General features: G+C 45.5%; 1 protein-coding gene across 4 annotated transcripts in view; it reads right to left on the bottom strand.

The window, feature by feature from the left end:
* Positions 1–27247, bottom strand: part of ERGIC1 (endoplasmic reticulum-golgi intermediate compartment 1) — a 101500-nt gene that overhangs the window by 47349 nt on the left and 26904 nt on the right. For 2 of the 4 annotated variants that reach the window (XM_073355799.2, XM_073355801.2), the window contains 3 exons: positions 21840–21932; positions 21332–21393; positions 3315–3387 (listed from right to left, as the gene is read on the bottom strand). In XM_073355799.2, the coding sequence (XP_073211900.1) occupies positions 3315–3387; positions 21332–21393; positions 21840–21886 (182 nt within the window). In that variant the 5' untranslated portion in view covers positions 21887–21932. Of the gene's footprint in view, positions 1–3314; positions 3388–21331; positions 21394–21839; positions 21933–27247 lie in introns of those variants that run through there. The other 2 variants (XM_073355800.2, XM_073355802.2) reach the window with 2 other exon arrangements.

The following is a 27247-nucleotide window of genomic DNA, read 5'->3' on the forward strand; positions in this document are numbered from 1 at the left end:
TGCAGCATCACCTCCTCAGGGGTCCATTTGCCCTACGCTGTGAGGTTCTGGGAATGCGCACTCCAACCTACCAGGCAAGGGTCTGTGGTGAGGATCCTCATGGGAGGAAGCTGTAGGAATGAAATTCCCATGCATATCTTTTGTGGGTCCTTCCACCAATTTAGCAAATTGAGGACCCTCCATGTTAGACAGTCAATTGGATAGACTGTGCTTGTTGGGGACATAGACATTCTCAGCCAGGCTTGAAGATACCAAGATGTAGCCTTGCTAAGGGTGTCACAACCATACAGGATATCACGTAGCCCAGAAGCTGTAGGCAAGCCCTTAATAGGGTTTGCAGGCTCTGTTATACTGTTGAAACAAGGTTGGACATTGTGGCAAGTCTGTCCTTAGGCAAGTATGCTCTGGTGGTGAAGGAATACAGAGTGGCCCCAATGAAGTTTACGTATTGAGTGGCTGTGAGGGTAGACTCTTCTGTATTAAGGCAGAGGCCCACTAAATACAACAGAGGCAGGGCTTTGCTGGTTGCTGTCTGTGCCTTGAGAAATGAGCAAACTTTCAGGTGCCAACCCTCCAGGTAGGGAAAGACAATGATTCCCATCTGGCAAAGATAGACTGTGACAGCCAGTAGGACCTTGGTAAAGACCCTTGGTGCAGTGAAAAGGCTGAAGGGTATGACGCAATACAGATAGTGGTCTCTGCCTACCACAAAATGTAGGAATTGTCTGGGTGAGGGATGCAGGATGTTAAGTGTCCTGAAGGTTGAAGACGACAAACCAATCTTGCAGATCCAGAGACGGAGTTATTGCAGTAAGGTTGCCATTCTGAACTGCTGAGCATGGATAAAGGTTTTCAAAGTCCCAAGGTCCACAACCGGTCTCTAGCCTCCATTTTTCATAGGGCCCTGACACTGAAAATAAAACCCTTTCCCAACGAAGTCCAGTGGAACAGGTTCGATCAGATCCAGATTAGGAGGTCTGATACCTCCTGTCCCAAGAGATCCTCATGAGAAGGGTCCCTGAAGAGGGACGGGGATGAGTGGGAGGGCAGTAAAGAGCTGAATTGGATGACACAGCCTGCAGAAATCACCTCCAGGACTTAATCTGTCTGAGGTGACAAGCTCCCAGGAAGGTAGAAAATGGGGAAGTTGATCCCTATAAAGATGGAGGAGTGCAGCACAGGATCTGGAATGGGAGACAGTTTGTGATCCTCAACCAGTGCGTCAAAACGGACGATTTGAGGGTGTAGCTGACTGGGAGGTGATGGCTACGGAGGGCACTTTCTTAGTGAATCTACAATTCTTCCAGGGGGTCTTAGCCAGTCTCGTGGGCTGGTAGTGGACTGAACAAGATCATTTAGCTATCGGAATTCTGCTGTATTTTCTCTTTGTTTCAGATGTATAGATGCCCAGGGATTGTAGTGTCGCCTGGGGATCTTTGAGAGAATGAAGGGACTTATTTGTGGTGTCACTAAACAACTTGGGCCCTTGAAAGGAATGTCCAAAACTGTATTTGTACCTCACAGGAGAGGCCAGAGGACTGCAGCCAGGAAGCTCGGAACATGACTACTGTCACAGCCATGGAACGTGCAGCTGTGTCGGCAGCACTGAGTGAGCCCTGGAGAGATGCCTTGGCAACTGTCTAGCCTTCTGCAATGACGGCCTGAGATTGCTCTCTCTGATCCTGAAGCAGGTGTTCAATAAAAAGTGAGAACTTAAAATAGTGTGTGAAATCACACTTTGCCATCAGGGCTCGGTAATTGACTGCTATTAACCGCAAAGAGTCCTAGGAATAGCTCTTGCAGCTCAGAAGATGTAGACATTTTGGCTCTTTGTGCAATGGTGTTCAATGGAACCGATGTCGCCTGTTCTGTTTGTCAATGGCCTCAACAACTAGAGAGTTGGGTGTAGGGTGGGAGAAAAAGTACTCTGAGCCTCTGGGTGGAATATAATTTTGTCGGCCCTTTTGCACATAGGCGGGATAATAGCTGGAGTTTGCTGGGCTGGGGCCAGCAGAGCATCATTGATAGGCAAGGCAGTCTTGCCCTGAGGAGACATAGGAAGGCTGTCAAAGAAGGAATGTTGGGGCTCCCATATTTCCTCCAACAAAATTGGTAGGGCATTTGCTACACGTTTCATAGGTTCTTGAAAGGCCTTGAAATCATCAAGATAAGATGATGAAGGAGGCATGACAGCCTCGTCTGGTGAGGAGGTGATTTTCCTTCCTCCTCACCAGTGGAGCTGGTTCTTGCTTCTCTGTGAGATGTGCCTGTGGGGCAAGGCTCGAGATGTGCCTGTAGGGCATGACGATTTCCGCTAGGCTTGGGAGTCCCTGTGTTTAGGAAAGACTGAGCCTGGTGCCAATGTCAGTGCTGCTTTAGGTGGCTTCTCACTACGTGGCTTCCTAGATGGTGCCATGGGGTCAGTACTGGAAGGAATGGGAGCCTCAGCGGTACCCACATTGGGACACAAAGTCTCCTGAGGCCCAGATCAAGGGTGACTTTCCCCTTCTCTTATCTCGTTCCAGAAAATTGGGATCCTTTTAATGTGAAGGTGTGGATGGTACCGTAGGACCCACAGGGTCTTTGCTTACTGCCAGAGCAGAGGTAGTCAGTGGATCCAATTTGCAGGGTCTGAGTCACTCCCCTATATGTCTCAGGAGTGCTCCATCAACAGGAGTTTCAGCCTGTGCTCCCTCAATTTCTTAGATCTGCTCTGAAATGTTGAGCAGTTCTTACATTTGGAGGGGACGTAAGTCTCTCCCAGGTAGTGGAAGCAACATGAATGTCCATGGCAAGTCTGCAGGGTTTGAAGCCCAGGATCTTAGCCATAACCCATACTCAAGGCAGCAGATCAAGGCCTGAGAAAAAAAACAAAAACAAAGGCCCAGACTGGGCAAAGAAAGAAGGGAAGGGGGAACCCCCACAAAAAAGTACAAACTGTGCTAAATAACAGAAAAAAATAGTTAAAATAATTAAAGTAAAGGAAAATACTAGAGAATAAGGAAAAAATAAGCAAGAAGCATAGCAAACCGCATGGCTAGCTAATGAACACAGTGACACTCCACCTCAAGCTACAGGTGGTTGATAAGGTGCTAGAACGGCGGTGGGTCCGCCCCAACCTATATGCCCTCATACACAAGGCGTCTAGGGTGCAGGCATGGACCCATGGACACTGCTGATGAAAATCTGCGATCAAGTGCCTGGGTACATCCTGATGCAGAGCACCCATCGGGACACTACCCAATGAAGAATCACTTGGGGAAAAAAAGAAAAAAAAAACCCTATAAAACAAACTTTCAATAGCTTTTACTTACATTTCAGTGGCTATGAATCCGGTGAGCTCAGACAGGAAAAGAAACAGTATGAAGAGACAGCAGCAGACAGAAACTGGAAGAGATAGGTGTGGGGGGAAGGATTAGTTTAAAAAACTTTCAAAAGATTTTGATTTGTTTTCATACACACACTGGTTTGCCACTGGTTCCCCCACCCCCCATTACTCTGCCCCCTAGGCATAGCTGGGAGCTACCACCAGGTTCAGGGGCAGCAATTCAGGTTACGTCAGCAGAATATGATGGCACCAGTGGGAAACATGGTCTGGAATCTCAGCTCTGAATCAGAATGTAGGCTCCTGATCAGTGCCTATGTTCTGAGGGCAACTTCCAGCCTTAAGTGTAAGATCCACCTCCCACCCCACCTTTGACTCCTGTTTTTAATGTCCTACGTTGCTGGCAGCCAACCCTCCCTCCGGAAAGATTGCTCCATTATATGCCTTCTTCAAAGCACTTGCCAATGACAACAGGGAAAGAGGATCTCCTGCGGGGGGTCTGGAAGGAATCCTCCTCTCCCCACACTATTATAGCACTACACACTATCAAGTCACTGTCAAAGGCAGGTTCATAGATCAGATGAGTCGATGTTCTGAGACTGTGGGATATGGAGATAACAGCATCAGCTCTACAATGAGGGAAGATTCCCAGTAATCCAGAGAACAAGAGACCTACAGTGACTCTGACAGCAGGTCTCTCAACCGGCCACTGGTGTGCATTTTCTCTCTAATCCAACTAACCTAGCATGTATTCAGTCCAGACGATATCTCATGGGGAGCCAAAAGAAGCAACCCTTCCTCTGTAGTTTGTGCATTAACAACTATTCCTTACCAGGACACTGCTCAGCCCACTGTGCAAGCAGTCAGCCTCATGTGATAGTTACAGAGCCACTAACCCACAGTGGGGGGGATGGGAGGAAAAGAGACTCAGGAGGGTAAGAGAGACTGTAAGTGCTTGAGGAGTAGTAGGGGAGCAGAAAGGAGACGCAGTGATGTGGCAACCACAGTCCTGACCTGGCTGGGATTTACATTTGTATTAAACAAGCATTCCCCACATTCCAGCTCCCACGTGAATCACCACAAAGGAGTAGTTCAGGAAATGGCATGTAATCACAGAGGAACAATGAGAGCATTATGACCCCAGCTCACACTCCCTCAGTCCCAGGGAGTAACATTAGTGTCCTACCAGGGTCCTAATGACTGGGCATTCCATGGTAATGACCACCTCACCCCAAAAACACAACCACTGAGATACAGAGGACCGAGAACCATGTAGGGTGACCCTTCTCCCTCAACTTTATTCCACTTGGCTGATACAGCCTCAATTTCATCTCCATTCCCTCAGGGGACTCCCAGAATGGTTATGAGGAGGGAAGGTGCTGTAGCCACCATTGCTGTCCAAGACTGAGGCGAAGTTTGGAGGCAAGGAGAGGAAGAAGAAGATAGTTGAGACAAAACACCAAGATGGAGCCTAGATGTCTCAAAGCTTTGTGCCTCGTCCTTCCAATCCATCAGCGCTATAACTCCGTGGAAAGGCAAATTCCTGCCTTGCTTCCCCCTTCCTCAGCAGTGTCATCTCAGAGCTCACTTACTCTAGCAGGCGGAAGGATTAACAGAGACGTCAAAAGCCATTAAATGGCTCATTCTTTAAACAGGAAAAAGAAAGAGGAAAGGAAAACTAAGGCTGAGAATAGTAGGAAGATGTGGAAGGGAGGAGATACTTTAAGGGAAACCTTCACAGAAGCACACACACAGTTCCTTCCATCTCTGTGCCTTTGGCAGGGAGAAGAATTCAACATGCCACTGCTACCCCCGGAAGCCTCTGGCCTAGTGCACAACAATGTATTGTTGTACAACACTGGTGTACAACAATGGGTGTGAGGAGGGGAAGCTTTTACCTAGAGCACTGAGGCAAATTCCTAGGAGGAGAAGTACTGGGAGACCTTTGTTCATACCTAACTGAACCAGCACAAACTGGTAGGTCAGGATGCTTCTTATTCATAAGCAACCAAACAGCAGGGAGGTCAGGTCAAGTCCTTGGCAGTACACACATGAAGTCTCTCTTGCACATACTGCATAGAGCACATCAGTCAGAATTTTAAACAAATAAACCCTTTGCACTGAAATCACAATGACAGACTGGTAAGATCACCTGCCACTTACATGACTCTCTTCCCTCAACTCCCTTCACAGGCTTCCTCTTCTCTTCAACATCCCATTCAAGACTCTTGTCTTCCTGTAAAGGTCCTCCACAATAACATGCCAGCTCTCTCTGCTCTCATTCCCTCTTACTCAAACCCTGAGCTGCTCTCTGCAACACTCCATTTTTTGTAGGTTTCTTTCACTTCCATCTTCACATCTTCTTCTGTGCCATTATCTCTGGAACATTTTGCCTTCTCCCTTCCAGATACACCAAACATCTGCCCTCTTGCAAATCTTCCCTTCAGACCTGCTCCTCCACTGAAGATTTGCAGCACTACACTTAACAAATAAAGTAGAGGTAAATTGTACTGGCCATAATTAGTGAGTTTGGGTGCCCAGTCTGAGCTACCTTGCAGGGGCTTGATTTTTAGAGGACAAGGGCTCAGCACTTTCAGAAAAAATCATGCAGCTTCTGAAAAATCACGCAGCTGAAGTTGTGCACCCAAAAATAACTAAGTCACTTTGGAAAATGTGGGCTACTATATAATTACATGCATGCTGTTTGGAAACCAGACCTTCATCTGAACACCCTGTGTACCGGAACTGTATTGTCTGTCTAATTTATAACGGAAGCCTTTCAGGCACAGAACATAAATTCCTCTATACTTACAGAATACCAAGCACATAGAATATTCCCATAATGAAGGCTTGCACAAATTTACTTCAGTCAGTTATTTAACAAGGGAAACCTTTATCTGCCTCTACATGAATGCACGATTCCCTAGGTCACACATTTGTTATGCTTGGAATAGTAGTTAAAAGACTAGAGGCAGATTAAGAAGATAACTGCTTTATTACAATGGTTAATTCAATTGTGGGAGCATGCGTACTGCAGTGTTCCCCCAGAGCTGTTAAGAACCAGCTCTGACCTGTTGTCATAGAAATCCACCTACAAAACTCCAAATATATTAAAGTTTAAAAGCATTACTAGCATTGGAACACGCTGCTATTGGCTGACCAGAAAACTTAAGTAGAGCTGAGTGAGAAACTGTTTTCCCCTTTGTAAAAGTTTGAGGGGTGTGTTTGTTTTTTAAATTTCCATATTCAATTGAGATGAAAAGTCAAAGTCTCAAACGTTCACAAACCAAAAATGCAAAACAAAATTAGTTCAGGTCAAAATGTTTAGGTTTTGATTATTCTTTTACTCTACTTCGCTTAATTTTTAAAACAAAAATTGTTTCAAAACAGAAAACTAATTTTTCATTTAGAAAATGTCAAAACAGACATTGACTATTTCTAACCTTTTTTTCAAAAGCTTTCAATCAAGAAATTGGTTGAAACCAACCCCTTCCTCATGAGAAGTTTGGGTTTAGACAAATTGTCATTTTTCAACTAAAAAACTTTGTCAAAAAATTCCTGACCAGCTCTAACCTGGAGGATAGGATGCTTGCTAAGCAAATGTTCAGGACTGCCTTCTTCAAGCTAACTTGATGCAACAAGCACCTCCATCTATGCACCCCAGCCCCTTTTTTCCATCCCCTTTAAAAAAATAAAATAAAAAGATGAAATTCAAAGCAAAAGCAGATTAATGCTTAATTAATGAATGCATATTGAGAACATAGATGCAGGTCTATATTATGGCATACACCAACAGCAGGTATATGTACAATTATACAAACTGCTAGGAAGCGCAAGGAGGGGTCAAGTCCCAGTGGCCATGCAAGTCATAACAGATATTTCCTGATGTGTATTAAAACTCCAGCCTCCACACAGTATTGCTGTAGAACATTACCCAGCCCTGGTCTACACTAGGAGTTTAGGTCGAATTTAGCAGTGTTAAATCAATGTAAACCTGCACCCGTCCACATGATGAAGCCCTTTTTTTCCAACTTAAAGGGCTCTTAAAATCGATTTCCTTAATCCACCTCTGACAAGTAGATTAGCGCTTAAATCGGCCTCGCCGGGTCGAATTTGGGGTACTGTGGATGCAATTAGACGGTATTGGCCTCTGGGAGCTATCCCAGAGTGCTCTATTGTGACCGCTCTGGACAGCACTCTCAACTTAGATGCACTAGCCAGGTAGACAGGAAAAGGCCCGTGAACTTTTGAATTTCAATTTCCTGTTTGCATGGTCACCTGCAGCTTGCCACGCTGGCCAGAGTTCATCAGCAGAGGTGACCATGCAGAGCTCATCAGCAGAGGTGACTATGATGGAGTCCCAGAATCGCAAAAGAGCTCCAGCATGGACCGAACAGGAAGTACGTGATCTGATCGCTGTATGGGGAGAGAAATCTGTGCTATCAGAACTATGTTCCAGTTTTCGAAATGCCAAAACGTTTGTCAAAATCTCCCAGGGCATGAAGGACAGAGGCCAGAACAGGGACCCGAAGCAATGCTGCGTGAAACTTAAGGAGCTGAGGCAAGCCTACCAGAAAACCAGAGAGGCAAAAGGCCGCTCCGGGTCAGAGCCCCAAACATGCCGCTTCTATGATGAGCTGCATGCCATTTTAGGAGGTTCAGCCACCACGACCCCAACCGTGTTGTTTGACTCCTTCAATGGAGATGGAGGCAACACAGAAGCAGGTTTTGGGGACGAGGAAGATGATGATGATGAAATTGTAGATAGCTCACAGCAAGCAAGCGGAGAAACCGGTTTTCCCGACAGCTAGGAACTGTTTCTCACCCTGGACCTGGAGGCAGTCCCCCCCGAACTCACCCAAGGCTGCCTCCCAGACCCGCAGGCGGAGAAGGGACCTCTGGTGAGTGTACCTTTTAAAATACTATACATGGTTTAAAAGCAAGCATGTTTAATGATTAATTTGCCCTGGCATTTGCGGCTCTCCTGGATGTACGCCCAAAGCCTTTCGTTTCTGGGGAGGGCAGCCTTATTCCACCCACCATGGTAGGACACTTTACCACACCAGGCCAGTAGCACGTATTCAGGAATCACTGTAGAACAAAGCATTGCAGTGTATGTTTGCTGGCGTTCAAACAACATCCGTTCTTTATCTCTCTGTGTTATCCTCAGAAGAGTGATATCATTCATGGTCACCTGGTTGAAATAGGGTGCTTTTCTTAAGGGGACATGCAGAGGTGCCCGTTTCTGCTGGACTGTTTGCCTGTGGCTGAACAGAAATATTCCCCACTGTTAGCCAGGGGCAGGGATGAGGGGCTAGCCACTTGGTGTGGGGAGGCAAAATGCGACCTTGGAACGAAAGCACATGTGCTGTGTCTGTAATGTTAACAGCAAGGTTTACCGTGAAAGAGTGTAGCCATTGTTCTAGAAAATGTGTCTTTTTAAATACCACTGCCTCTTTTTTTTTCTCCACCAGCTTCATGTGTTTCAATGATCACAGGATCTTCTCCTTCCCAGAGGCTAATGAAGATTAGAAGGCGAAAAAAACGCACTCGTGATGAAATGTTCTCTGAGCTCATGGTATCCTCCCACACTGACATAGCACCGATGACTGTATGGAGGCAGACAATGTCAGAGTGCAGGAAAGCACAATATGATCGGGTGGAGAGGTGGCGGGCTGAAGAGAGTAAGTGGCAGACTGAAGAGAGGGCTGAAGCTCAAATGTGGCGGTAGCGTGATGAGAGGAGGCAGGATTCAATGCTGAGGCTGCTGGAGGACCAAACCAATATGCTCCAGCGTATGGTTGAGCTGCAGGAAAGGCAGCAGGAGCACAGACCGCCGCTACAGCCCCTGTGTAACCAACCGCCCTCCTCCCCAAGTTCCATAGCCTCCTCAGCCAGATGCCCAAGAACGTGGTGGGGGGGCCTCCGGCCACTCCACCCCAGAGGATTGCCCAAGCAACAGAAGGCTGGCATTCAATAAGTTTTAAAGTTTTAAACTTTTAAAGTGCTGTGTGGCCTTGTCCTTCCCTCCTCCACCACCCCTCCTGGTGCTTCCCTCCTCCACCACCCCTCCCGGGCTACCTTGGTAGTTATCCCCCTATTTGTGTGATGAATGAATGAAGAATGCATGAATGTGAAGCAACAATGACTTTATTGCCTCTGACAACGGTGATCAAAGGGAAGAGGGGAGGGTGGTTAGCTTACAGGGAAGTAGAGTGAACCAAGGGGCGGTGGGTTTCATCATGGAGAAACAAACAGAACTTTCACACCGTAGCCTGTCCAGTCATGAAACTGGTTTTCAAAGCTTCTCTGATGCGCACCGCGCCCTCCTGTGCTCTTCTAACCACCCTGGTGTCTGGCTGTACGAAACCAGCAGCCAGGCGATTTGCCTCAACCTCCCACCCCGCCATAAACGTCTCCCCCTTACTCTCACAGATATTATGGAGTGCACAGCAAGTAGTAATAACAGTGGGACTATTGGTTTCACTGAGGTCTAACCGAGTCAGTAAACTGCGCCTGCGCGCTTTTAAACGTTCAAATGCACATTCTACCACCATTCTGCACTTGCTCAGCCTATAGTTGAACAGCTCCTTACTACTATCCAGGGTGCCTGTGTACTGCTTCATGAGCCAGGGCATTAAGGGGTAGGTTGGGTCCCCAAGGATACATATAGGCATTTCAACGTCCCCAACGGTTATTTTCTGGTCTAGGAATAAAGTCCCTTCCTGCAGCTTTTGAAACAGACCAGAGTTCCTGAAGATGCGAGCGTCATGTACCTTTCCCGGCCATCCCACGTTGATGTTGGTGAAACACGCCTTGTGATCCACCAGAGCTTGCAGCACTATTGAAAAGTACCCCTTGCGGTTTATGTACTCGCCGACTTGGTGCTCCGGTCGGGATAGGGATATGGGTTCCATCTGTGGCTCCACCACAGTTAGAGAATCCCATTGCAGCAAAGCCATCCACTATCACCTGCACATTTCCCAGGGTCATTACCCTGGATATCAGCAGATCTTTGATTGCGTTGGCTACTTACATCACAGCAGCCCCCACAGTAGATTTGCCGCTCCAAATTGATTCCCAACTGACCAGTAGCTGTCTGGTGTTGCAAGCTTCCACAGGGCTATTGCCACTTGCTTCTCAACTGTGAGGGCTGTTCTCATCTTGGTATTCTTGGGCCTCAGGGCAGGGGAAAGCAAGTCACAAAGTTCCATAAAAGTGCCCTTACGCATGCGAAAGTTTTGCAACCACTGGGAATCGTCCCACACCTGCAACACTATGCGGTCCCACAAGTCTGTGCTTGTTTCCCGAGCCCAGAATCGGTGTTCCACCACATGAACCTGCCCCATTAGCACCATGATGCCCACATTGCCAGGGTCCCTGCTTTGACAGAAGTCTGTGTCCATGTCCTCATCACTCAGGTTACTGCGCTGACATCGCCTACTCGCCCAGTATCGCTTTGCCAGGTTCCGGTGCTGCATATACTGCTGGATAATGCGCGTGATGTTTAATGTGCTCCTAATTGCCAAAGTGATCTGAGCGGGCTCCATGCTTGCCGTGGTATGGCGTCTGCACAGAAAAAAGGCGCGGAACGATTGTCTGCCGTTGCCCTGATGGAGGGAGGGGCGACTGACGACATGGCTTACAGGGTTGGCTTACAGGGAATTAAAATCAACAAAGGGGGTGGCTTTGCGAGAAACTGAATGGCCCCTTCAAGGATAGAACTCAAAACCTCACGGATAGAACTCAAAACTGGGTTTGGCAGGCCGTTGATTTCACAAAGGGAAGGAGGAGAAAATGAATACAAAACAAATCTGGTCTATTTCTTGTTTTGAGCCACTTCATCTATCTTTATACATCTTGCTGGCAGCAGACTGTGCAGTACGACCGCTAGCCGTCATCATCTCCTGGGTGCTCAGCAGAAGACGGTGCAGTATGACGACTAGCCATCATCTTCTGCTGGCTGGAGGTTAAAAGACAGTGCACTGCCGGTAGGACTGAATCGCCACGAGACGAAACTTAAAAGGGAAATGACCTGGCTGAGTCACTCCCATGTTTGCCCAGGCGCCCAATTAAAAGGACTACGTCGATGATGGCTACCAGTCATGCTGCACTTTCTGCTGCCAAAAGGCAATTAACTGCTGCTGTGTAGCAGTGCAGTACCACGTCTGCCAGCACCCAGGAGACATACGGTGACGGTTTGCTGAGCGGGCTCCATGCTTGCCGTGGTATGGTGTCTGCACAGGTAACTCAAGAAAAAAGGCGCAAAACGATTGTCTGCCCTTGCTTTCACGGAGGGAGGGAGGTAACGGGGGTCTGACGATATGTACCCAGAACCACCCGCGACAATGTTTTAGCCCCATCAGGCACTGGGATTTCTACCCAGAATTCAGATGGGCGGCGGAGACTGAGGGAACTGTGGGATAGCTACCCACGGTGCGACGCTCCGGAAGTCGACGGTTGCCTCGGTACTGTGGACACACTCCGCCGACTACATGCACTGAGAGCACTTGTGTGGGGACACACACAATCAACTGTATAAAACCGCTTTCTACAAAACTGACTTCTATAAATTCGACCTAATTTTGTAGTGTAGACATATCCCCAGTGTGTACAACAAGTACATGTAAGCTATGCATCCACACCGAGTGCTAAATCATGGGATTGGCAGAGCTGCAGACTCCTATTATGATGTCAGGCAGCTCATGCCCATCCAGATACCAACTGTCAGATTGCCTGGGCATGTGCTGCTGCAGCCCACATACCCAAACATGGCCACTTTGTCACAGTGATACTTAGGGCTGCTGACTGTTTCAGCACCACAGACACTGTGACAGAGGGAGGGAGGCAATGTTGACACGGGGACTGAATGGAGTGGTATATGTACTGTTCAGTGGTTTGGAGGATGGAAAGTGGAAAAAAAAAAAGAAAAAAACGACTATTCAATGAAGGAGATTTTAATTGTGGTATAATATGAGGGCCTGAAACTACTGTGTTCTAATCATCTCCAGAAACTCTATGCATTGATAAAGGAGGCAGTGGGCATTTAGGTTTTTCCAGCCCTCATCTCACCATATCTGAGTGGATTGCTCTAGTTCCTCCAGTCCTAATGAAATTTAGATTTATATTAATGATTGTTTTTACCTGCAGTAGGAATGATTGCACTGTGAATCTCAGATACCTATGTTGTGTGCCATACCCGTTAAATCCCCTGTGATTGCAAAGCTGAGAGTGTCAGATTATACCTCTCCCCAATATTGGGTTTCTAGCAGTTAGTGACTGGCACTGCCCTGCAGGAGTACAGGTGTGATTCCCAGTCGTTGTCAAGGACCAATCCCTTATTTGTGAGACAGCAGGGATACAGTAGTAAGCTTTAACACTGTGCACAAATCAGGGGACTGCTGTTCAATGCTACGTCCTACTTCTACTCAGAGATTTCTAACATATGTCAAGGATCAGCTGGTTCTAGTTAAAGAAGGAAATGGATGAAAAGTTGAAACTCAATGGTCTTATCTGTTTCTGGAAGGGAATATTTGAACGAATGAGAGCTCTTTGGCTAACCATGCTAGAGCAACCAGTGCTTTGGTACTATAGACCCCAAAACTCTGCCCCAGTCTTTGAGGTGGTGCTTTAAATGTTTCTTCCTCCCTCTTAATTGCAGGTCCTCATTGCACTTCACCTCCAACTTCTAAGTCACCCCGATTCAGAGCAGGCAGAGCAGCCTCTCAGCAGAAGTTTTCTACTTGTGAGAAGCTGAGACTCTGCTGAAGTAGTGACAACTAAGCATATGACACTGGTACTCTTCAGGGGATCTACAGCTACGTCAGCTGTCATTGGAATCTTTCTGGACTCTGGGTGCTGGCTTCTCCTCAGTGGGACTCAAGCAGGCTTCACCAACAGCAGCACTGTGGTGGTGGTGGTGGTGGTTTTCATCAGAGTACTCCCTTGCTACAGGCAGCAGCTGCTTACTGTTCATGTACTGCTTGAGGAAGGAGATATCTGAGGAGGTTGTCAAACCCTCCCTCTGGACCACTGCCAGAAGTGCCCAGCCCACAGAGAATCAACAAAAGGTAGACAGACACCAAAGAAACCCATCAGCTGGCTCCTGAGCATCCCCTGTGTTTTAATGTGCCCCCGCCCATCGTATCAAGATATGCTACCCATACTCCCATCAGACAGGGATGAACTTCAGCGCTTCCCATCTTGGATGCTTCTGTCTCCCAGAACCTGATCAGCTCAACAGTCCCTAGTGCAGGCAGCATTGAGACGCCAAACCTTCCAGTAAGCTGCCATGGTGAGAAGCAGCATTTTACAACCCAAAAGTGACTGTGGGAGTCTGGCTGACAAACACGCTTCTATTCCAGAAAGCTTCAGTACCATGCGAGTTCCCTTCCAGAGGCAACGCTGGATCAGTGCCTATGCAGCAGTTATATGGAAAGTGCAGGACTGTAAGCAATCAGCTGCTACAAACTGTTTTAGAACTTCAAGCAAGTTGGATGCTCAGAAATGCAACCATAGTCATCTAATCTATTCTACTACCATAGTCATTTCATTTATTCTAGGGCCCTGGTAAAAATTCTTTATGGGGAATTAATCCCCCACCATTAAATGGAATCAAGATGAGGTGTGGAACTGTCATTCCCCAAATGGAAGGGAAGTTTTGGGGCCTCGACACACTCTAAGAGTCCCCTCCTAACAACAGATCTTAGGGGCCTCCAAACTTATCAACAGGTTCATGCAGACCTTATGGCTGTGCTTGGGGGCGGGAGTGTCTACGCAAACTACTGTGCTGGCATTCTGAATAATCTTAGCAGCTGCACCATGACTACAGGAGAGCGGGGTCAATGCTGGAGTAATTCAGTGTTTGGGAGAGCCAGAGAGGCAAGGACCCTCTGAAGAGAAATGGTTTGGTAAAACATCTCATCCAGTTCTTTGGTCAGGAGTCTCCACAGCTCACACAGCCCTTCACTTCACATCCTTCTGATTCATGGTTACTGACTCAGTTCTATTCAGCGCCTGTCTCCACCAAGGGATATGTGTCAGCAACGAATACAGGGCCACTGACCCAATCTCAGAGCATGAGTGAATGGGGCACAACTACGTGATCAAAGAGAGGCAGTGTGGAACGGAACAGGAAAGCTGCATTAGGCATCTAATTACCAATTTAGCAGGATCAGCTAGATCTGTATTTACCACTCCATGCAGAGCACTCAGTGATAATGATGGTGTGAAATTGCATTACTCAGCCAATCTGAAAAGGAGGAAGGAAGAAGAAAGGCCCAAGGCAAAAAAATTTACATCAACCAAAAACTATGCACCGATACATGGGCTGGGGAGTGGATTGTTATAGGTAGGGCCCTACCAAATTCATGGTCCATTTTGGTCAACTTCACGGTCGTAGGATTTTTAAAACTGCGTATTTCATGATTTCAGATATTTAAATCTGAAATTTCACGGTGTTCTAATTGTAGGGGTCCTGACCCGAAAGGGAGTTGGGGGTGGGGGCCAAGGTTATTGTAGGGGAAATTGCAGGTCTGCTACCCTTACTTCTGTGCTGCTTACACCCAGCACTGCCATTAAAGCTGGGTGGCTGGAGAGCCACAGCTGCTGGCCAGGAGCCCAGCTCTGCTGCCACCAGCAGCAGCGCAGAAGTAAGGGTAGCATGGTATGGTACTGCCACCCTTACTTCTGCACTGCTACCTTCAGAGCTGGGCCCTTGGTCAGCACCACTCTCTCCAGCCACCCATATCTGAAGGCAGCAGCAGAGAAGTAAGGGTGGCCCTACCGCAATCCCCCTAAAATAACTTTGCCGCCCCCTTGCAACTCCCTTTTGGGTCAGGACTCCCAATTTGAGAAACGCTGGTCTCCCCTCGTTAAATCTGATCTTTTGTGTACTTTTACACTATACTACACAGATTTCGGGGGGGAGACCAGCGTTTCTCAAATTGGGAGTCCTGACCCAAAAGAGTTGCAGGGGGGTAGCAAAGTTATTTTAGGGGGATTGTGGTATGGCCCCCTTATTTCTCTGCTGCTGCCAGATTTCACGTCCACGAAGCATTTTACATGGCCGTGAATTTGGAAGGACTCTAGTTATAGGCAATTTATGGCAAGGTGAAAAATAAAGACAAAAAAATTGCAGAAAATAAGTCATGTTGGGCTCTCTTCTCCTCGCCAGCTCTTTCTCTGATCCCACAGGAATCCCATCTTTATTGCTACCCCACCACTCCAGCTCTCTCCGACTGATAACAGTGATCATCATAGAATCATAGACTTTAATGTCAGAAGGGACCATTATGATCGTCTAGTCTGACCTCCTGCACAACGCAGGCCACGGAATCTCACCCACCAACTCCTATAACAAACCCCTAACTTATGTCTGAGCTATTGAAGTCCTCAAATCGTGGTTTAAAGACTTCAAGGTGTAGAGAATCCTCCAGCAAGTGACCAGTGCCCCACGCTGTAGAAGAAGGCGAAAAACCCCCAAGGCCTCTTCCAATCTGCCCTGGGGGAAAATTCCTTCCCAACCCCAAATATGGCGATCAGCTAAACCCTGAGCATGTGGGCAAGACTCACCAGCCAGACACCCAGGAAAGAATTCTCTGTAGTAACTCAGATCCCATCCCATCTAACATCCCATCACAGGCCATTGGGCATATCTACCACTAGTAGTCGAAGATCAATTAATTGCCAAAATTAGGCTATCCCATCATATCATCTCCTCCATAAACTTATCAAGCTTCGTCTTGAAGCCAGATGTGTCTTTTGCCCCCACTGCTTCCCTTGGAAGGCTGTTCCAGAACTTCACTCCTCTGATGGTTAGAAACCTTTGTCTAATTTCAAGTCTAAACTTCCTGATGGCCCCAGTTTATATCCATTTGTTCTTGTGTTCACATTGGTACTGAGCTTAAATAATTCTTCTCCCTCCGTGGTATTTATCCCTCTGATATATTTATAGAGAGCAATCATATCTCCTCTCAGCCTCCTTTTGGTTAGGCTAAACAAGCCAAGCTCATTGAGTTTCCTTTCATAAAACAGGTTTTCCATTCCTCGGATCATCCTAGTAGCCCTTCTCTGTACCTGATCCAGTTTGAATTCATCCTTCTTAAACATGGGAGACCAGAACTGCACACAATATTCCAGATGCGGTCTCACCAGTGCCTCGTATAACGGTACTAACACCTCCTTACCTCTACTGGAAATACCTTGCCTGATGCATCCCAAGACCGCATTAGCTTTTTTCACAGCTATATCACATTGGCGGCTCATAGTCATCCCGTGATCAACCAATACTCCAAGGTCCTTCTCCTCCTCTGTTACTTCCAAGTAATGCATCCCCAGTTTATAACAGAAATTCTTGTTATTAATCCCTAAATGCATGACCTTGCACTTTTCACTATTAAATTTCATCCTATTACTATTACTCCAGTTTACAAGGTCATCCAGATCTTCCTGTATGATATCCCGGTCCTTCTCTGTATTGGCAATACCTCCCAGCTTTGTGTCATCCGCAAACTTTATTAGCACATTCCCACTTTTTGTGCCAAGAACAGTAATAAAAAAATTAAATAAGATTGGTCCCAAAACTGATCCCTGAGGAACTCCACTAGTAACCTCCTTCCAGTGACAATTCACCTTTCAGTGTGACCCGCTGTAGTCTCCCCTTTAACCAGTTCCTTATCCACCTTTCAATTTTCATATTGACCCCCATCTTTTCCAATTTAGCTAATAATTCTCCATGTGGAACTGTATCAAATCCCTTACTGAAATCAAGGTAGATTACATCCACTGTGTTCCCTTTGTCTAAAAAATCTGTACCTTCTCAAAGAAGGAGATCAGTTTGGTTTGACACGATTTACCTTTTGTAAAGCCATGTTGTATTTTGTCCCAATTACCATTGACCTCAATGTCCTTAACGACTTTCTCCTTCAACTTTTTTTCCAAGACCTTGCATACTACGGATGTCAAACTAACAGGCCTGTAGTTACCCGGATTGCTGTTTTTACCTTTCTTAAAAATAGGAACTATGTTAGCAATTCTCCAGTCATACGATACAAACCCTGAGTTTACAGATTGATTAAAAATTCTTGCTAACAGGCTTGTAATTTCATGTGCCAGTTCCTTTAATATCCTTGGATGAAGATTATCCGGGTCCCCCGATTTAGTCCCATTAAGTTGTTCGAGTTTGGCTTCTACCTCGGATGTGGCAATATCTACCTCCATATCCTCATTCCCATTTGTCGTCCTACCATTATCTCTAAGCTCCTCATTAGCCTCGTTAAAGACTGAGGCAAAGTATTTGTTTAGATATTGGGCCATGCCTAAATTATCCTTAACCTCCATCCTCAGTGTTAAGCGGTCCCACTTCTTCTTTCTTTGTTTTCTTTTTATTTATATGGCTATAGAACCTTTTACTATTGCTTTTAAATTCCCTTTGCAAGGTCCAACTCTACATGGCTTTTGGCCTCTCTCACTTTATCCCTACATATTCTTACCTCAGTAAGGTAGCCTTTCTTGCTAATCCCTCCCATCTTCCACTCCTTGTAGGCTTTCCGCTTTTTCTTAATCACCTCTCTGAGATGCTTGCTCAACCAGCTTGGTCTACAACTCCTGCCTATGAATTTCCCCTTTCTTGGGATGCAGGCTTCTAATAGTTTCTGCAACTTTGACTTGAAGTAATTCCAGGCCTCCTCCGCCTTTAGATCCACAAGTTTTCAGTCCAATCCACTTCTCTAACTAATTTCCTTAATTTTTAAAGTTAGCCTTTTTGAAATCAAAAACCCTAGTCACAGATCTATTTTTGTTTATCCTTCCATTTAGTTTGAACTGAATTAGCTCATGATAGCTCGAACCAAGGTTGTCCTCTACAATTATTTCTTCTATGAGGTCCTCACTGCTCACCAAAACCAAATCTCAAATGGCATCCCCTCTTGTTAGTTCAGCAACTACTTGGTGAAGGAATCCATCAGCTATCATATCCAGGAAAATCTGAGCCCAATTATTATTACTAGCACTTGTCCTCCAGTGTATATCTGGGAATTTAAAGTCTCCCATGATCACACAATTCCCATTAATATTTACTTCTTTAAAAACATTAACGAGGTCTCTATCCATATCCACATCAGATACCGTCAGTCTATAGCACACCCAAGCATTATCCCAGGGCAGGCTCTAGTAGCTTTCTTCTCCAATGTGATTTTTGCCCAGACAGACTCTGTTTTATCCATTCCATCACCTCTTATTTCTTTACAGTCTACCTCATCATTGATATACAATGCTACTCCATCACCTTTGACTTTATTTCCGTCTTTCCTAAATGGCACATACCCTTCAATACCTGTACTCCAGTCATGACTACTATTCCACCATGTTTCTGTTATCTCTATAATATCTGGTTTCACTTCCTGCACCAGTAGATCTAGTTCCTCCATTTTGTTACCTAGGCTCCTCGCATTAGTGTAAAAACATCTTAATTTTTGTCGTTTGGCTTCGCTCATATTCTTTACCTGATTGGGCACAGACATTCTACCGCCAATATTACCTATTAGATTGGTATGTACACTGCCCTTCCACCTTATGTCCATTGTCCTACTCATGGCTGTATCCTTTCTTTCTTTGTTTTCTTCCCTCTCAAAGAGAATAACTGGCGTGGAGATTACCTGGACATCTCCCAGCCATCTCCCCCGAATTCCTAGTTTAAAGCTCTCTTGATCAGTTGTGCCACCCTCCAACCTAGAAGTCTATTTCCCTCTTTACTCAGGTGAAGTCCATCCTGAGAGAACAGTCCTCTGTCCATGAATGCTTCCCAGTGGCCATACATTATGAAATGCTAAGGAAGGTTAGAGAGGCTACAAGAGCAGAAAGCACAATAATAATAATGGGTGATTTCGACTGGCCTCTTATTGATTGGGTAAATGTCACCTCAGGGCATAATGGAGGGATAAAATTTCTAGATACCATAATGACTGCTTCATGAAGCAGCTAGTCCTGGAACCCACAAGGGGAGAGGCAATTCTTGATTTAGTCCTAAGTGGAGCACAGGATTTGGTCCAAGATGTGACTACGGCTGAACTGCTCAGTAATAATGACCATCATCTAATTAAATTTAACATCCTTGTAAGGGAGAAAATACCAAAGAGACCCAATACTAAAAGCAGGAACGACATAAAAATGAGGCCACTTGTTTGATGGAAATTAAATGGAACTGTCACAAAGGGAAAATGCCTGCAAGCAGCATGGGAACTATTTAAAAAGACCATGACAAAGACTCCGACTAAATGCATACCTCAAATCAGAAAAGACAATAAGAGGACCAAAGTCATCCCACCCTGGCTAAAGAGCAGAATAATGAAGGCCATTCAAGGCAAAAAAGCATCCTTTAAAATTTGGAAGTCAAATGCTAGATGCACAAACTCGGGCAGATAAAATGTAAAAGTACAGTAAGACAGGCCAAGAAGGACTTTGAGAAGCAACTTGTTTAAGATGCAAAAACTAGTAGTAAGGGTTTTTATTTTTGTTTTTTAAAGTATATCAGAAACAGGAAGCCTGACAAACTGGCAGTGGGGCCACCAGACAACCAAGGTGTTAAAAGAGCACTCAAGGGAGACAAGGCCATTGCAGAGAAGCTAAATGAGTTCTTTGTATTGATCTTCACTGCAGAGGATGTGCAGGAAGATTCCCACATGAGTGCTGTTCTTTTTGGGCGACAAATCTGCAGTATTGTCCCACATTGTAGGGGGCAAACTGATAGAAACTATAGTAAAGAACAGAATTTTCAGATAGATAAGTAAATATGATTTGTTGGGGAAGAGTCAATATGGTTTTCGTAAAGGGGAGTCATGCCTCACCAATCTATTAGAGCTCTTTGAGGGAGTCAACAAGCACATGGATAAAGCTGATCCAGTCGATATAGTATATCTGGATTTTCAGAATGCCTGTGATAAGGTCCCTCATCAAAGTCTCTTAAGGAAATTAAGTGGTCATAGGATAACAGGGAAGATCCTCTCCTAGATCAGTAACTGGTTAAAAGATAGGAAAGAAAGGATAGAAATAAATGATCAGTTTTCACAATAGAGAGAGGTGTCTATGCTGGAACGAGTGCTGTTCAACATATTCATTAATGATCCAGAAAAGGGATCAATTAATTAATGATCCAGAAGCGGCAAAGTCTCCAGATTATACGAATTATTTAAGATACTAGAGTCCCAAAGCTAGGGTTGCTAGGTATTCCTAGCAGCATCCAGTCAGCACAGATGTTGGCCGAAGTAACCGGCCTCCATCACTCTGGGGTAGGAAGAGCAGCACCTGAAGCCACATGGAGGAGCTGCTCTCTGCTCAGCTGCTGACACCTGACAGAGACCAGTGGCTGGCTTCCAGACCAGGCTCCAAGAGGTAGGTGGCATTGCAGGGGAGTAGGACAAGGGGACAACAATTGTCCTAGCCCTCACCCCTTGCTACGGAGACTGATCCCTCCCTGTCCCAGACCCTTGCTAGGGGGACCAACCCCCTGCTGTGCCCCGATTGGGCAGGTAGGTAAGCTCCATGTCAGCAACTCCCAGACTGGCTCTGCAGGCAGCTGGTGAGTCCTGGGAGAGCGGGGATTGGGAAAGAGAAGTGAGCAGGGGGTGAGGCCTTGGGGGAAGAAGCGGGTTAAGAATTGCAAAGTCTATTTGGAGCAGGCCCACACCCATCAAGGGGGGGAGCTAGGAGCTCCCCATCTACTTCAGCCCGTGTCAGAGTTAAATGGTTGGTAGTTCAGAGCCTGCTTTTAACAACTCCCTTTTTGCCATTTTCTGTCCATGTGGTTCTAAAACAAATTGCCTTAAGGGGTTGTTCAGCTCCTCCGTACAAGAGCACAGACTGGTCACAGCAAGCTGCCTCAGCTACAGAAGATGTCTGTTCTCACGTGTTTAATATCCCTTTAAAAATCAGACCTTTTAGAGGGACGCCAGAAGAAATACTAATTTTGGACTGGGGTATGCACAGGCGGCAATGAAAGCTGGTACTTACTAATAGCTCCTGTGTAGGTTGGCTGTGTAAGGTCTTTTGGCACCTTCCTGTAGATATCAAACCTGAAAGAGGAAAAGCAACAGCCATAAAACAGGTGGAATATTTTAATATACTTCATGTCCCTGTAGGGTTCAATGATGCTCAGGATTTTTCCATTCAGGTTTCCAACAACATTTTTCATTTTGCAGAAGGGCATGAAAAAAAAAAAAACACCGACAAACCCTTTCCTTTTGTACAGTTATGTAACTGCGCTACTTTTTGGCTCCACCTTTGCAAGCTCCCCCCTCTACCTCCTTTGCCTTGCTCTCTGGGTCTCTGCACTCCAGCTAGTTAGCTAGCATTGGGGGAAAATAGGTTATGGTGGACAAATTATAGACCATTGTATAATCAGTGATGTCATCAGAAAGAGTATTCTTTTCCCTTTTCAAATTTTTTGTATGCAAACTATGGGCTCATGAATGCAAGGAACCCAGTACAAACCAGGCAGGCTCTCTACACACATGCTCACCTCCACTTTGGACATGGGTGGAATATCAGACAGGCAGCTAGTGTCATGGGACTGGGCAGTCATTTTGGAGGCACTGACAAGCATATCCAGGGACTAGGAGAAGAACAATACAGACATATATCTTCATTTAGGGAAATAAAGTTTTGAATCCAGATCTCTGGAGACTAAATGCCCGCACATTGACCTACTGGACCCCGTCTTTTTCTGCTTTTCACAGCAGGATCCACACAACAGATTTTCTAAAAGGAACATCTCCCAAGCCCCAAACCTGAATTACAGAAACATAGTTGTGTCTTTTAAATTAATCCTGCTGTAACGAGCAAAGCTGTTCAGTCAATCAGCTCCTACGTACTAGGAACAAAAATGCAGAAAGGCAACCTAATTAAATAATAGGTCTGTTAAGACTGAAGACAGAAGAGCTCCTTTCACCTGAACCCACCCAGGTTCTCATGTGGAACAGGGAGCAGGTATTTCAATCTTCCCCTAACTGAAATCATTAAAAACAAAGAAAGGTGACATGGCAGCAGAGATTCATGGAAGAAGCCTGCAAAAAGCTCCAGGGAGCTCTGACTTCAGTTGCCAGGAAAGATAATCCATAAAGCAACTTGCAACTTGTGTGTGTGTGTCTGGTGGGGGGAAAAGCTGCAAACACCAATCTCCCAGCAATAATTAAAAAAGTCAAGGTGTTGAGGTAAGAAACCTATACTTGGACAACAGATGCAGGGAGAAAAACCAGCCAAGCATTTTGCTTCCTCTCCCAAGAAAAGAAAACTAGTTTAATATTAGACCATTATTTCTATTCAGTCATGTCTTTTAATATCAACATGGCTCAGCTTTGCTATTTTAAACTCCCATAGTTAAACTTTCACTGCCTTATGATCTTGGCGATATAATTTCCAATCAACTTGTGCTCCACCACACCCAGCCGCAACGCAGGTCTGACATCAGATTTTCCAAGACTCAATAAAAACTAATTAGTCCATTAAAAAAAAAAACAACCCACACCCTGAAGTGTGAAGTGACTGGTTCCCCCACAAAATAGCCTTGGGTTTTTTGTTGTTGTTTTTTTTAAATGTCCTAGTGGTGCATGAGCTTTGATGATTTTTCCAGCTCAGGATCGCGGGTCTCCCAAGTTCACCCTGAAGTCCTTGTCTCCAGCTGCAGTGAGATAGATAAGACCTCTCCAGTTCCAAACTGGACACTATAATAACCTGCATTTTCACACAGAGAAGATACAAGGCTAAGATTCATTTTACCACCCTCTCTTTGACTTTCTAAAATTCAATAGGTATCTTCATTTTAAAGCACAAGTTAAAGTATTTTGTTTATAGTCAACCTCATTATTTATCTAAGGGTCTCAAAGCACTTCACAGCTCCCTGTGAGGTAAGGAAGCATCATCATCCCCATTTTCCAGATAGGGGACACAGCACTACAGAGAAGTTAAATGACTTGCACAAGGTTGTACAACAAACTTGGCAGAGCCAAAAAAAGTCTCCCACTCTAGCCATTAGCAGCCATGGCATTGCTGTATTTTATCTACCCACTCTGGACTAGTCTAATTAGTCTATGGGCCAGCAGCACTTAACTAGCCTCCCACCTAGAGGGATCTCTTGTTGAGCACGGAGAGCTCAGGGTAGAAGACCTTCACTCTGCTGCTACAATCTGTGCTATGCCTATTATGGGTCAGAGGTCACCAGCTCCAAGGTCACCTATCCAGCACCTTTCACTAGCACCAAATCTGCTATTTTTGGGGGCAGTTCGAAGATAACTAGAATGCCTTTCTGAATTCTTTCATCATTAGTCTGACTAGAACACCAATATAGTAAGCTCCTTAGCACACCACCTGGAGGCAGAATGGGTTAACAAAGACTAGCACCTGCCTGCCACAGACCTACTAGAAGACTTTTCTATTGTTTAATTTTATTCAGGATTCAAAGTTGGGGGTGATGGTTTGGGAGGGAGGGAGGGAGGGAAGAGAAACAGGAAAGTATAATAATAAAATTAATCTTATGGTTACGGCCATAGGAACATTACATATCTGGGTTCAATGCCTGACTAAGCCACAGAACAAATCACTTTAATCATCCGGTGTCCCAGTTACCCACCTGTGAAATCCTCCCCTGGTGTGCTGGGAGACTAAACTCATTAGTGTCTGTGAGGTGCTTAGATACTGCACTAATGGGGCCAAGTACATACACAGAGGGAACTGACACCCCCCCCCCCCCCTTGCCAGCTTTTGCTCATGCATGATGTAACTAACAGAGCATGCGTTGCTGGATGCTTATAGCACTATACATTTTTATTACTCTATTCACTGCCACCCCCCTAAACACATTACTAATGCTCCTGAACTAAACAGCCCATTTATGGGTTTGCAGCCACCCTGAGAACATCTGGAAAGTGCTGTTTACATTTTTTCCACATACACCAAAGCAACAGCAGCAGCAGATGATAAAGTGACCCAGAACAGCTGATGACATCATGGTCTCACAGGAGGAGGAAATAGCTGAACTTCCTGCTCATGGCCCATTAAACGCTCAACACTGGCGTCGTCTCACTGAAATCACAATAATGGATTGGCAAGGCGAGAAAGTCAATGGAGAGGGAGGCAGAGCAAGGGCTTTGGAGTGTTACTGAACAACTGTAAAATAGGAAATAGCTCTATGCTGAATGTAGTAAAACCACCGCCATGTGTACACTATAAAAGGAAGCGTGTTTTTAGAGTGAGAAATGTTCACTAGTTTTGAAGCTATGACCCATCGCAGGATAAAAATAAATGCAGAATATATAGGTATTTGAATACTTGAAAAGCTGCTTTTAAAACAGATGACTAAAATGGGAGAGGGCGCTAAGTGGCACTCACTTCCTAAAGGCCTCTTTACACCCCCACCCCCAAAACCAAATATTTTTAGATTTATTTATACAGGAAATCTCTAAAGAGGGACAGAGTCAAAGTTGGTGGGACAAACCACCAACATAAACTGACCTGTGACCTGTCATGTGCATTTATCTGCTGGTTGTAATCACCTACTGAAAAAAAATCTAGCCTCTCCATTTTCCATGCTGCTTCAGTTGCATTCCCCGTCCTCTCCCATGTAATAAAAATCACAGCTAGAGACAGAACTGAGCCAAAACTCTAGATTGTAATACTCCTCAACTCTGCGAGCCTTTGGAGCCAGATCCAGACTTCAGGACCCAAGCCTCTCTCGAATCACACCACTTTGTACCTCTATAGTATCTGTCACGTGAGAATCTCAAAGCACTTTACAAACATTTAATACCCAAAGTGCACCAAAAAAATGAACCTATAGCCTGAAGAGCTCACAGTCTGAAGACCCATTATGTCTACACAGCATTTTGGAGCTCAAGGAAGCAAGCCTCAGAGCCCAGGTCAACAGACTCGGGCTAGCAGGGCTCATGCTAGTGCTCTAAAAATAGCTCTGTAGACAGCAGTTTGATGTTTCAGTTCAGGCTGGAGCTTGGGCTTTGAAAGCTGGGGAGAGGGGCAGGCTTCAGAGCCCAACCTGCAACTGCAAAGCGAAGTCTAAACAGCTATTTTTAGAGCTCTAGCATGAACCCTGCTACCCTGAGTCTGTTGACCCGGGCTGGGAGGCTCCCTCCCGTGGACTCCAAAATGCTGTATAGACATATCCATATGCATAGTACAGTACAGTGCAAAGTGAGTGGATTGCATCTGATAAGTGGAATGCTTTGTGGAACTGGCAAGCTTTTAGAAGGGGACAGGAAGGGTTCCCATAACAAACAGTGGAGGAAGGACAGTGGTGAGATTGGATTGTAGGCAGAAAGGAGCTTGGATTGTAGGCAGAAAAGAGAGCTTAGGGAGGAAGTACAAGCTTAAACTTCACACGGGGCGAACGCCGATACATGGCCTAAGTAGCAGAAAAGGCAGGTGAACTAGGCAACTGCATTTAGGGTTGGAGCAGGATGCTGCAACGGTCAGGACAGACAACAGCACTAGCAGCAGGGATCACGAGAGGGATAGGTTAAGAGATCTGGAAAGAAAACACAACACAACTAGACAGCAGAACTCATGGCCACACAGAAGTCATTGAGGCCAAGAGCCTAGCAGGAATGGGGGTGAGGGAAAAGAGACTGGAGATGTATAAATAAGCCTAACTTATCTGTGGAAGTGCTCACAAATTTGGAAGATATTATGTTCTAGAACTAGATCATAAAGGTTTATAAGCTAACCACTAAATATAAATAATTAAAAATTATTACCATAGCCTAGTACAATGGGGCCCTAAGTGCTAAAAATCTACATCTGGCAACGATCCTGGATGGAGGTCACCTGTGGAGGAAAAGTTGTAATACTTAGCATCGTCCTTGGTGGCAAGCAAGTCTATTATGGGAGATCCCCAATGACAGAATATTGGTCCCGTGATGGATCTGTGCAAGGACCATTTACATTTGGTCATAGATTGCCTACTCAGGAATTCCATTAGGCCAGTGGCTATCAAGCTTTCCATACTACTGTCCCCCTTTCAGGAGTCTGATTTGTCTTGCATACCCCCAAGTTTCACCTCACTTAAAAGCTACTTGCTTACAAAATCAGACATAAAAATATAAAAAAAAAAACCAGCACACTATTACGGAAAAATTGTTTACTTTCTTATTTTGACCATATAATTATAAAATAAATCAATTAGAATATAAATATTGTACTTACATTTCAGTATATCGTATATAGGAGCAGTATAAACAAGTCATTGTCTGTATGAAATTTTAGTTTGTACTGACTTCGCTAGTGCATTTTATGTTGCCTGTTGTAAAACTAGGCAAATATCTAGAGGAGTTGATGTACCCCCTGGAAGACCTTTGCATACCTTTAGGGGTACACCTATCCCTGGTTGAGAACCACTGCACTAGGCTATTGCTGACTTCTAGGAGGCGCAGGGACTTTGGGGTTGCCCCACTCACACTTTTTTGAGAGTGAAACCATATCACAGAGATGTCAGGTACCAGCCCTCGGGTCACTCTTAGAAGATCAAAGACAGGCATCCCTGCTCGATGCCAGAGGGAAGGCGTAATCCAGCAAAGAAAATATGACTTTTTGTACAGCGGTGTTATGGAATAATGTTTCAGCTCCAGTCCTGGGCACCTCTCTTGTACAGACTATGTCCGTGGAGGGGATCTCAATAATCATGTGAGGGCATATCACTGACCCATAATTGGCATGGTCTGCATTTAAGTCTGTACTAGTTCACTGTGCATCATTCCTGCCCTAATGGCAGACTTCAACACTTTGTCCTTGGAGCGAAGCTTGTCCCCTCCTTACAGGATGGTATCTCCCTGTGCCTGAATCCATGCTTGGGCTCTGCTCAGCTCTTTCAGTCTCACCTTTATCAGCTCTGATAACAAAATTGTTGGCATCAGGAGTGCTGGC

This window comes from Lepidochelys kempii, chromosome 8, assembly GCF_965140285.1.
Source record: "Lepidochelys kempii isolate rLepKem1 chromosome 8, rLepKem1.hap1, whole genome shotgun sequence".
NCBI lineage: Eukaryota > Metazoa > Chordata > Testudines > Cheloniidae > Lepidochelys > Lepidochelys kempii.